A 13,050-nucleotide genomic window follows, 5' to 3' on the forward strand; every position below is an offset into this window, starting at 1 on the left:
TGCCCCTTCTCCCTCTGGCATTCTTTAATCCTACGGGGCTGGACAGAGACAAAATTGAGCAGGTGAGGTTTTCACAGAGCCTCCTTCCCCTCCAGTCCTCATCTCCTTCTCAGCATGTGGGACAGATCTTTCAGTCTCTGAAAAGTATCAGAAGCCATCAGATCCTTCACTTAAGAGGTTGCTGAGGGATGTTTGTACTTAGAGATCAGCCTGGGAAAGTAGTTACACTGGAGGAATGGAGACTTCCAACAGGTGGGCCCCATGAGGTGGGAAGGAGTGTATTTTTTGTTTGATTTTTAAAGTTATAATCATTAGTATGGATTAATAGTACAAAGCAAAGGGTTTCCGTATGACATCTTCATGCATGTTTGTAATGTGCTTTGATCATAGCCAAGAAGAAGGGTTTTGAAGGGGGAGTCCTTCCTCCTCAGCATCCTATGTCACAGAATTTGGGAATCTGCCTATCTCATGGACTCAGGATCACCCCTTTTCTCAGCAAATCTTAATGCAGCTTCAATCACAGACCAAGTTTTCCACAGGCCCTTGCTGCACAGTGACAAACCAGACCTCCATCCCAGCCCTCCAGGTGTTCACAGATCAGTAGGGAGACTCACCCCTAGGGAACTGGACAATGTGGAATGGCTCAAGGCTGCCTCCCAAGTCCTTAGACCTGCACTGTCCAACTCAATTCTCACTAGCTACACATGGTTGTTTAACTAAATTTGAATTCAATGAAATTAAATAAAAATGCAAAATCCGTTCCTTAGTCATACCACATTTTTCAGTGTTCAACAGCACTGTGGCCACAGTGCTGGACAGCCCAGATGAAAAACCTTTCCATTATCACAGAACCGTCTATCGGACAGCTCTACCTTGGACAATAAATATTTTGTTTTCTTTGCAGATTAGTGAGATTGTTGGCTATGAAGTAAGTCCCACTGAAATGTCTTGCCTCTCAAATATGCTGGATTTTGGATTTGCCAAGTACATTCAAAAGTAAGGTTCATCCCTTTCTTCTGGAAGGTTTTTGGTCGAAGTATGTGTGATTTTCCACAGTGATACATTTGGCCCCCTACTGGTCTGTTTTCTCCTTCTGGTTTAGGGTGATTTACGATTAATAGCCCCACCTCCTCCTTCCCCCTCTTTAGCTGACTTACTATTGGTAAGGCTTTCGTTTTCAGTGATAGAGCTCATGATGGGTTAGGACTAGTAACTAAGTCAGGGGATTTTATTGCAAAGGGAAATATAAAAAGTTCTTTGAACCTGAATCTCAAACCCAGTGCTCAGTGACTTAAGGCAAAACAACTCAGCCTTCCTGAGACTCAGTTTCTTTGTCTTTAAACAAACAAGCAAACAACAAACAACTAGAAGAAGCCCCCTAAGCTCTAAAATCCCATGAAATATGGTCAAATAAAAGATATTTTCACTTATTTTCTCCCTGTCTCCAAATCCTCCTAGAATTCATGTATTAGAATTTGTACTTTTTCAACTGTATTTTTAGAATCAGAGTCTTAGAACCCTGTTTGCTTGTTCACACTTCCTTCAGGGCAATGGATGGGGAGACCATGTGTTGCCAGGCTGGAGACCCCATTAAACAACTGGATTTGGGTCTAACAGGACATCTGTGGTTCTCAGAGTGAGGGACTCCTAGCTGCTAGCAGTGGGGAACTCGCTAGCAAGGAACATTCTCAGCTCCACCCTACCCTGCAGAATCCAGTTCTGGGGTGGGCCCTGCTGGCTGGGTTTCAGCAAGTCCTCCAGTCAGCTCCCTCCAAGGCAAGAGCCATGTGTCACCATTGAGCCCTTGAAATATAGCCAGTCTCAGTTTGATGTACTAGAAGTTGAGAAGACAGGTTGAATTTCAAAGACTTATTAAGAAGAAGGCAAAATAGGTCATAATTTTTAATGCTAAAATGATAATATTTTGGATATGGTGTTAAAATACATTATTGAAACTAATCTTATCTGCTTCTCTTTACCTTTTTAAAGAACTGTGGCTGTAGACACTTTGGAATTATGAATGTGGTTCATGTTACATGTCTGGTGGACAGAGCTGCTCCCTCCAGGAAATAGTGGTGCCTGGTGGAGTCTGAAACCCCTCCCCTCACTGGGGCAGGCCAGGTCTAATCTCAAGTGCTTCCCCAGCAAATCTCTGCCACTTGAGTGCTATGATGCCTCTCCAGGCGCCTTCAGTGCTACTGTCCCTCATTGAGCAGCAGGCCTAGACACATATACATTTCTACAAGTGTAGGTTACACTCTGCCTTCAGTAACTCTGGATTCAACCAACTGTGAGTTGAAAATATTTAGGAAAAAAAGAGTGCATCTGGGGCTGGGATTTAGCTCAGTGGTTCCGTTGCCTGCCTCGAAAGTGCAAGGACCTGAGTTTGATCCCCAGTATGAAAAAAAACAAAAAAGAGTGCATCTGTATTGAACGTGTATAGACTTTTTTCCTTGTCACTATTCCCTAAGCAGTATAACAATTATTTACATAGCATTTACATTTTATTAGATATTATAAGTAATCGAGAGATGATTTAAGTATATAAAAGGATTGTGTAGGTTATATGTGTATCAGTTGTTAGCATAATTACATAAGACAAAACACAACATCCTTATGACTGTCAGGTATGAATTACAATCCAAATGATTGCACAGGGGGAAGGATTAATTGGTTTGGAAATTCACAAAGTATGTAAAGAGACTTTAACATCCTCAGATATTGGTATCCACACAGGGTCCTGGAACCAATTCTCCACTGACATCAAGGAATAATAGTGTTTTGTTAAAGCATCTCATTGTTCCTCACATAAGATGTTTTCAAGAGACACCAACTATTGAACACTTATTCTGCACCAGGGATTTAATATATGTTAACAGATTTATCTGTCACAACAACCTATTGTTATAGCTTATATTCTTCTCACTTTAGAGATCAGGAAATAAACAGAGATAAGAGAGGTTAAGTAATTAGCCATCAGTCATAGTTATAACTGAAAGAAACAAGAATTTAACACAGGCAGACAGACTAGATACTTAATCATTACCTCTTACTCCCTAAAAAGTACATTTGTCTAGGGAGACAGAAACTGTGCAAATAAGTATGCAGCTGCTCTTCCTCTCTCCACGCAGGTGTGTTCAAGTACTGCAAATCTGGAGGTGCTAATGCACTGGCCACATTATTTACCTTTATGTCTTGGTTTCCTTGTCTGAAAAATAAGAACAGTAGAATTAATGTGAGAATTATGCAATAAAGCATTATCTTTGTGGGTTCCTGTTGCTATAACAAAATACCTTAGATGGTGTAATTTATAAACAGCAGGAATTTATTGTTCACAGTTCAAGATCTATGCTCTGGAAGATTTTGTGTCTGGTGAGAGCCCGTAGATGGCTGTCCCTTCTTGCTACATCCTTACCTGGTGGAAAAGGCAAGAGCACTCCCTGGAGCTTCTCTTCTAAGGGGTGCTAATCCTACTCATGAGGGTGGAACATTCATGATTTAATCACTCCCAAAGGCCTCCCTTCTTAAGATTTCCCAGTGGGTATTAGGTTCCAATACATGAATCAGGGGTGAGGGACAAGAATATTCAGACCATAGAGGGCATGTAACCTGAGCTAATCTCAGGTACCTAATGTCTAGGTACTCAGCCACTACCTATTAATGAGATGTGATTTTCCCTGTATCCCACTCACACCTTAATGCAGCTTTATCACAGCTCCTAGCTAATGAGCTTCTCTAGCGTATTTGGGTGAGGTCAACTCTTGATATACTTCATGGATTTCCAAACTGATTAAGCTAGCACCTCTGCAATTGTTTGCATTTGAAGTCATACCTTGGGTGGTTCATAAGGCACATTGCAAGCATTTTGTCTTATTTAATTGCATCACAACTCTATGAAGTGGGCAGATCAGGGCCACAGCAGACCTATCGGGTCCTTGGCCATGGCCACACATCTAGTGAGCACAGAGGCCAGGCTTCATGACTTTGTCTCATGCTCCTCTGAGTTGGCACTACCTTTGTTAATTAGTTCCTGTATTCACATTCATTTTGGTCCTCTCCCAAAGGCCACATGAGGATGGTAACCATGCTTCTGAAGTCTTTTTTTGTTTTTTTGTTTTTTGGTACCAGGCATCAAACTCAGGACCTTGCACGTGTGAGGCAGGTGGCGGAACCACTGAGCTAAATCCCCAGCCCATGCTTCTGAAATCTTGATCAGTCATTGTTTGGAGTTATATTTGCCTGGTCCATCTCTCCTTCCTGAGGCCAAATGAAAGTTCTCAGCTCTATTTAATCAGCACATTTTGATTGACCACACATGAACAGTTCTGTTGCTCCTTTGGACAAGAAAGGGAAGAAAGAGACCCTGGCTTAGAAGTCAGAGGAACTGAAGTCGAGCCCCACGTCTTGCACTCCCCAGCTGTGTGGCTTTGGTCACATCATTTGCTCTCTCTGAGCTATAGTTTTCTGGCTTATGAGGAAAGATTAAATGATCTCTTCTACAGTTTAGGATGTGGTGAAAGACACAGGTCAAGGCTGAGAGAATACTTCCTGCTTCCCCTTACAAGAATGTGATTTTCTGATGCTTTGTCCACTTCTGGTTTTAGGACCCAGGTCTCCATGTGAAATCAAGAAGAAAGGAATCTCTTTTCTCCTCTCTTTCCTTCCATTTTCCTTTTTGTGGAGCAGGAGCTGTAGATGGTTCTACCCAGAGAGTCATGAAAATAGTAGGTGTTTTTGAAAAGGAGAGGGATGAGATGTAGAGCAAAATCTGTCACATAAATGAACAAATGTGCAAAATATCCATAAGAAAAACAAATGTGGGAAAATAAAGATAAAACAAAGATGGATAAAAGAAGTCTTTCTTCAGTGACCTTAAAATCGAGGTTCTCAACCACTCTCAGGGTACATTTGGTAACATCCGGAGGCATTTTTGGTTGTCACAGTTGGCAAGGAGTCGGGGTGGGTTAGGTTGTCTGCTACTAGTGTCTAGTGGGAAAAGGCCATGGATGCTGCTAAACATCCTACAATGCACAGGACAATCTTCCATGACAAAGAATTATCCAGTAGGGGCAGAGGATACAATGTGTGTACGCTTACCCATTCATGGTAAGGTCGCAACCAACACACTGAAAACAAAAGGTAAATGAGAAAAAGATCATGACGCATTTATTTAATCAAAGTTACATGGCATGGGAACATTAAAAAATGAAGACCAAAATTTCCAGGGAGAAGCTAATTTTATGCTTCGATTCCATGAAGAATGGACAGCCATGTAGAAATGTGACTGGACAAAAGGATCTGAGCTCACAGAAATAGAGAGAGGGCAAGCCAGATTCTTTTTGACTTCTCTGTGTGACATTCCTTCCTTCCCCCGGGGTATGGGGCCAGACCCCTCTGGAATGGGGGTCTTAGGACCTACTCTCAGACAAGGTAAGTCAGAGAATTTGTTTGTGGCCATTGCCTACATAGAAAGGCAGCAAAATTTTAGAGTAATATTTCTACATTTTATGGCTGACTTTGGAGAAAAGAGGTTCTAGTTTCTATGACCAACCTCAAGGAAGAGGAATTCTGGTTTCTGTGACTCGCCACGGGGAAAGACGAGGAGTAGGAGACAAGAGGGCAGAAGGACAGAGAGACTTTCCTTAGGCTATTTTTGAGACCTTCTATTTTCCTTAATTTTATATTCTGAGCCTACCAAAGCATTGTATTTTGGGATATCATTTTTTGAGCTTCAGGTTTGACTATGCTACAATTTTAGGGCTGCAATCATAAAGTATCACAGCTTAACAATAGAACCTTAAACAATAGAAACTTATTTTATCAAAATTTAGAGGCCTGAAGCCCAAGACCAAGTTGTTGATAGGGCTGGTCCCTTCTGAGGGCTCTCTCCTTGGCTTGTAGATACCAGTCATACTGGATTAAGGTCATTTCTCATGACTTCATTTTAACTTAATTACTTCATTAAAGACCCTTTCTTCAAATACATTCACATTCTGAGCTACTGAGGATTAAAACTCTGACATAGAAATTTGGGGGGAATAATATTGAACTCATAATACTGCTCAAGAAGCCAACAGTTCTGAGAGTGGGAAACTTGTAACACATTCGAAGTAGTTGGCAAATCTTAAACTTTTGGTAAAATTAAAAGCTTTTTGAAGTTCTCTGAAGACCAAACTGAAATTCCTCCTCTTCTGAGTTTCTCTGCCTCTTCCTGTTGGTGTTCATGTTGCCGCGTTCTCTCTCCAGACTGGAGCCCATTGGTGCTGCTGCTAGTAAGGAATATTCCCTGGAGAAAAACTTGGAGAAAATGAAGTTAGATTGGTCCAACATGATGTTCAGCTTCGTGAAATACAGGGACACTGTGAGTCTCATCCAAGTGAAAGTGTGTGAAAACAGCCCCATTATTCTGTGGTAGAATATGAAAGTGATGCATCAGACTGCAGCAGAACTCAGGGAAAAATGATCCCTTACAGCTGGATTGGTCCCTCCCTTCTACCTCCCTTGGATCAGCCAAACTTCCTCTCAGATACCACGGGAAAGATTCCTTTCAAATCCAAAAGGCCTTTTGATTCACTTCCTCAGTGCAAAGACACTGAGAAATCCTGAATGAGCGAGCATTTCCCAGGGGGAGCACAGGCTCGCCGACTTTTCCTGTGCTCCCCGGGGTCCTCAAAAGCAGATGTGGGGTGGACAATGCCAAGGGCTTCTGAAACATTCAAATGTGCAGAACTCATCTAGAGTTCTCACTGAACTGCAAGTTGTGACTAGGCGGGGTGGGGGTGCTCTAGTTCTGTAGCTCTGTCAAGCCCAGAGATAGCCATAGTTTGAATAGCAAGGGTGTAAACTTCTTTCTTTTCACTAGCACCTGTAGATAACATAGGAGTTTATACAGTGCATATGAAGGTGTGTAAACCCCCAGTGTTTGCTTCTCTATCTCTGGGTTCTGGGTTATTTTTAGGATGCAGAATGGGTTAGGGATGGGGACCACTGCTCTCTAAATGATGGAGGCAACAGGCTGATGCTCATGTCCTACGCACCATTGGCTCTTATAGCGGTGCTGCCAGTGCTGGCTGTTCATAGAGCCACCTGGGATGCTTTCAAAAACTGCATTGGTTCTTCCTGCTCCTCTACAATCACAATCACAGTGACTGGGCATTTATATTTTAAGGCCACTTGGGTTTTTAATGTTTAGTGTGGATTAAGAACCAAAACACTAAAAATTACCATACCTTCCTTCTCTCCTCATCTGCATGTGATCCACCTGTGACTTCTTTCCTTCCTTTATTTCAGCAGTTGTGATCTTTGATTTCATACTTGGATAAGAACTATGTTAAGATGTGATATGTATATATATACCAACTTCCCATGATGAGTATATTCATTATGTATTGCAAACATTTACTGAAAACAAAAAAGAACTATGGATGAGCCCAGCATGGCAGTGCATGCCTATAATAGCAGCTACTTAAGAGGCTGAAGTGGGGGATCACCAGTTCAAGGCCAGCCTGGCCAAATTAGTGAGACCTTATCTCAAAATAAAAAGGGTTGGGGATATAGCTCAGTGGTAGAGTGCTCCTGGATTTGATCCCCAGTACTGCCAAAAAAAAAAAAAAAGGAAAAAGAAAAAGAAAAAAAAATACACAGATGAGCCAGTGGGATGGAGGAGAACCAGGCACTTTATGGGCTCCTTACCCAGCCTCTACCAGCAAAGCCAGGCCACATGCGTGGTCTAATTGGACTAGATACTTCTGTAGAGGCTGTTGGGCTGAGTTAAGGAGTTCAGCTAAGGAACCTGGGAACAGCTCCATTATTGCTGGCCCATCTTCAGAGTTTTCAACTGAAGTAGCTATTGACAAGGATCAACAGCAAAGCAGGAATGAAGATACTACTGTAGTAACAGCTGGACACACACTTCCCAGTGCAGAGTTACTGGTAAAAGGTAGATGAGAGAATATATCCTAGGCCCAATGTAGCCACACAGGTGTAGGCCTGAAAGAAATGAGAACAGAGCAAGAAAGACCAGACTTGCCATAGGGAACAGACTTTTATCAGCTTATTTGTCACAATGGCTCGGGAAGACAAGTGCCATCTCAGGAGCTGGCCTGGAAGGCACAGTAACCATACATACTTCTATATAGCCCATCAAATAGAACAGAGGTTCCAAAAAGATCTTGGTTCAGGGCAGCTTTCATGTCTAAATGTCTAAATAAATAAATAAATAAAACAAAAACCAGTGCAACAGCTTTGTTCATGAAGTAATTAGATCTAAACAACTTATTTATGTCCCATCAATTTAACAGATTAAAAAAATAATACATATAAATATAAATTTTAAAATACTTGTATTTTATTTTTAAGTAACCACAATAATTACTATGAGTTGGCCGCAGCACAGGAGTCTAGGCCCAAACCAGTCAGATTAGCAGCAGATCTGCCTGAGTGAGAGGAGGGCAAAAAAGCCAGTGGGCCAAGAAGCAGTAATGTAGGAAAGAAGACAGATGTCCTCAGCCACATGTAGACACCAGTGGCATGACTGGGATTATACTGTACTTTATATCTGTGAAGGAGGTGGCCAATTAGTGTTTTTAAGAACATTTGTAAGGAAGAAAATAGTAATAGTAATCCCATCTCTGCAAGGTATAGATGCTGCTCATTGAGGTGAAGTTCTGAGCTGTGAGGCTTTCAGAAAGTGTGTGTGTGTGTGTGTGTGTGTGTGTGGTGACTCATGATATTGATGGGGCAGGGTATCTTTATTCGCAGGATACAAACATCTTATGTGCAATTGATGACATTCAACTGTTACTTGATGATCACGTGATAAAGACCCAGACCATGTGTGGCTCACCATTCATCAAGCCAATAGAGACAGAGTGCAGGGTAAGAGAAGATGAGGTTGCATGTTCTGTGATAACACCGTTAGCTCTGGCTTTCTCAGAGGAGGGGATAGGTTAACAAACTTAACAAAAAGTTAACCCAAGTTAACAAAAAAGCTTACTCCCTCCTGAATGGAAAAAAAGACCACAAAGCTAAAACACAAAAATGATCCAAGTAAGCATATGGTTTTCCTAAGAACAAGATTTGAATACCCAAAATAAAAATATTTTCGGAAAGTGTCTTATAGGCCTATGGTAATATAAAATATGAACTACTTGAAGGTAGAGGTTTAGCCTCCTTTGCTCATTGTCTGTAGAAGTGACAGAGACCAAGGGTACAGACTTTAGATCAGACTGCCGGGATTCAAATTCTGGTTTTACCCTTATAATTGTATGACCTTGGGCAAGATACTTGAACTATTATGTCTTAGTTTCCACATCTGTAAAGTGAGATTTGTTAATAACATCTACCTCATAAGGCTGCTGAATTAAATTTGTTTCACATTCATAATCATTCAGATCCCCACTCATCACACAATAAGCATTATAACTATTCTTCCTACTATCTTGCCAGAATGTGAGCTTCCTGGGGCAAAAACTCTTGCTCATCTAATTCTTGGCTGTATTGACATTGCCTGCATAAAAGACAGTCAATAGGTACTTATTAAACAAGTGAATGAGTGAATAAATGAATAAAGCCATCCATTTGCTCAGTCACTGGGTCTGTGGTACAGGGGGACGGCTTAATGATTCAGTTATGGAATGCTAAATTCACAGAAATGGGAAGAAAAGCTCATTCGTGTGCAGGAAAATTTGGATGCCTGGTTGAAGTGCCAAGCCACTTGGCTGTACCTGGAACCCATCTTCAGCTCAGAGGATATCATAGCCCAGATGCCAGAAGAGGGCAGGAAATTTGGCACTGTTGACAGTTACTGGAAATCACTCATGTCCCAAGTGGTAAGTTTTCCCCCTGGCACACCTCACCGGCAGGAGTGTGGAGTCCTATACAGATGTTCCTCATTGTGCATGGTGGGCACATCCCTTGAAACTGTTGAATGAATTGGATATTTTCAAATTTGATATTTTTCTATAATTTCTATAATTTACTATAATTCAAATATGGAAATATATAATATAGAAAGCAGAACATTTTTGAAATCTCTCTTCCCTAGAGGTAACTGTTAGCAGTTTGCATTATTTAGCTATCCTTTCTAATGAGATGGAAAACTTTATTTGTCATAGGATAATACAATAATAATTTTTGTAGATTGAATATCCTATTAGAATTTAAGTAATTGTTCACATTGTTACTCAGTTATTTAACAGATGTTTATTTGACACCTACAATGACTCAGGCATTATTCTAGGAGTCAGAGAATCCTTGCAGCTGATAAGAATATTTCTGCCTTCATGGGATTTGCTGTCTTATGAGAAAATAAGCTTAAATAAATGAATAAGAACTGTAGCATATATAGAAATAGCATTTTTATCTGGGAGTGTAAAGGGGGCCTCCAAACATAGGTGACATTAGAACAGAGCATTAAAAAATGAGAATTTCATTGGGCATAGGAGGCAATTGGGGTGTCTCTTGAGAGGTCACATCATATTCCTTTTTTTGGTACTGGAGATCGAACTCATGTCCTTGCTGCTTGCAGGGCAGGTGGTGAAACCACTGAGGTAAATCCCTGGCCCCATATTCCTTTTTAAAGTCAAATGTGCTCAAACTGGGATATATTTACAAAGAATTTGTCCTGAAGGAATGCATCTGCCCTGGTTGTTTGCAGGAATGAGATAACTGAGAATTTATAAGGCCCAGCCGGTGGTGCCAATTTATATAGTTTCTTTGCTTGCAAGTTACAGAAGCCCACTCAAGGTCCTCAGACAAAAAGATGTAATGACAAGGACCCGAGTTCCATCCCCAGTACCAAAAACAAAAAACAAAAAAAACTGCAAAGTTTGAATTCAAGTTCTAACATATCCAAGGTGAAAAACTAAAAAAAAGTTGGGCCGGGGATTTAGCTCAGTGGTTTCACCACCTGCTGCGCAAGCGCAAGGACCCAAGTTCGATCCCCGTAACAACAACAACAACAACAACAAAAATGTAATGAGTGTCCTGTGGAACCAAAGGGCAGAAAACACAGCCAGATCCCCCAGAATGATGAATCTAGAACCCAGAGCCTCTCAGGAATTCACAAGTATTCTCTCCATACTTCTGACTTCTGCTCTCTTTCCATGCTGCTTCAGGCTCTCTGCAGGGTGGCTTGCTCTGTCACTTAGTCACACAGCAGGAGGTGACCCCCACACAGCTCCAAACCCCCTAGTTCAAGGAGCCATCCCAGATCAGAATGTCACGATCTGGATTGTAAACCTCCAGGAGTTAAAATGTAATTGATTCAGTTGGTTTCAAGTGCAAGACCCCTACTCAATCCATTACCAAAGGAATGATATGTTAAATGAGCATTCATCTCTGTGGGTTTGGGGATGGGGAGGGTGGGAACTGGGGAGCAGTAAATTTGGCAAGGGCTGGTCACACACTCATAATCATGGCCAATCTCAGAATTTGGGGATCCTATAGTGATTTTAACTTTATTTTGGTGGCATCCAGGTGAAAGATCCTAGGGTTCTAGTGGCAGGAGACCAACCACGGATGACTGAGAAGCTTCAAGAAGCCAACCTTCTGTTGGAGGACATCCAAAGAGGGTTGAATGATTATTTGGAGAAGAAGAGACTATTTTTTCCCAGGTATCCAGTATTGTTCTCTTATTTGGTGTTACCCTTTTGAGCCATAAATGGGTAGAATTACATTTTCCACACTGACAGTTGGCTTTGAGTGATTTATTCCCTTCTTGGTTCTGCTTTCCCCTAAGAGACAGCCTCTAGGAATGAGGCCTGTCTTCATGCTTATTATCTTGTGAGGTTGACAAGATCCGCACTTTGGTGAGTCAACATTATTGTTGCCCTCAATTAAAGGGATATTATAGTCATGACATGGCCTTTGGAGTTAAACAGACCTCTTCTGGAGCCCCACCTTTCCACTTACTATTCTTGAGACCTTCAGCAAATCTGTTTGGCCCTCAAGTTTAACACAGTAAAATTAGGGTATGGTAATAATGGCATCTTCATATTTTTACTGTGGAGATTAGTGAACTAATGCATGTAAAACATTTAACTCTTAGATGAGTTTGAGAAATTCCAGCTAAATATTTTGCTGTCAAAATTTATAGTTTCTGGTAGATAAATTTATAAATATTTGACATTCTTTTTTCACAAAAATTAATGTTCTGAGTAAAAGTCAAATTAGTTTTTAAGGGCTAGTTCCAGAAGGGAGAGTCCTCACTCCCGAAAACTTATCAATGTCTAGTTCCTCATGTATGGTTACTCCATGTCATTTGGCTATGATCAAAATATAAGTTTGATCCTAATTTATCTTTTAGTGTTCTTTTATATGGAGAAAAGGTTAGTTCCCTGCTCCCCACCAAAAACAAACAAGCAAAAAGTGGGAGGTTTTTTTTATAATTCAGAAATGACTTTGGTATTTCCTCAGTATGGTGATATTCAATGGAACTTTCTTCATAATAGGAATGTTCTGTACTAGCTCTCCAATATAATAGCCATTAGCCACATGTTGCTATTGAGCACTTTAAATCCAGCTAGTGTGCTTGAGAAAGTGAATTTTTCATTTATTTAATATTAATTTTTAAATGTAAATAGCTACTTACAGCTAATGGCATCCACACTGGACAACACAAATATAGCACAAATAGTGAAAGAAACCCTAACTTGTTAGCATAAAATTCAGAAGAGATTAAACTCAGGAAATTCTTGAGGTTTAGACTTTTAGTTCTATACCCACTGCTGTCATTCTTAATAAAATACAACCAATACCAAGATAGCACTTACTTTGCACCAAGATACTGCTCAAAGTGCTTTATATTTATTAACTTAATTTTTACAATAATGCTATGAGGTTGAGAGTATTGTTATTATTATCCCTATTTTATAAATGATAAACAGTAATTTGCCCAAAGACACAAAATTGGTAAATAGCCAAGCTGGAATTCAAATCCAAGAAGTCTGAATGTGATACTCAGTCATTTAACCCTCAAGCCACATTTCCTCCCTAAATTAATCAATCTCTCTCTCTCTCCCTCTCCCTCTCTTGACATTTCTTTATGTA

General features: G+C 40.6%; 1 protein-coding gene across 10 annotated transcripts in view; it reads left to right on the forward strand.

The window, feature by feature from the left end:
* Window positions 1-13,050, forward strand: part of Dnah3 (dynein axonemal heavy chain 3) — a 173,084-nt gene that overhangs the window by 55,815 nt on the left and 104,219 nt on the right. For all 10 annotated transcript variants that reach the window (XR_015450387.1, XM_087208876.1, XM_087208877.1 and 7 more), the window contains 5 exons: window positions 905-996; window positions 6,247-6,361; window positions 8,761-8,877; window positions 9,651-9,830; window positions 11,479-11,615. Coding sequence is in view for 9 of the 10 variants with exons in the window: in XM_087208876.1 (XP_087065002.1) it covers window positions 905-996; window positions 6,247-6,361; window positions 8,761-8,877; window positions 9,651-9,830; window positions 11,479-11,615 (641 nt within the window). In the remaining variant the exon portion in view is untranslated. The remainder of the gene's footprint in view (window positions 1-904; window positions 997-6,246; window positions 6,362-8,760; window positions 8,878-9,650; window positions 9,831-11,478; window positions 11,616-13,050) is intronic.

The sequence above is a fragment of the Heterocephalus glaber genome, unplaced genomic scaffold, assembly GCF_053883595.1.
Source record: "Heterocephalus glaber isolate CG9 unplaced genomic scaffold, H.glaber_assembly_v1.0 deba00000943, whole genome shotgun sequence".
Lineage (NCBI taxonomy): Eukaryota > Metazoa > Chordata > Mammalia > Rodentia > Bathyergidae > Heterocephalus > Heterocephalus glaber.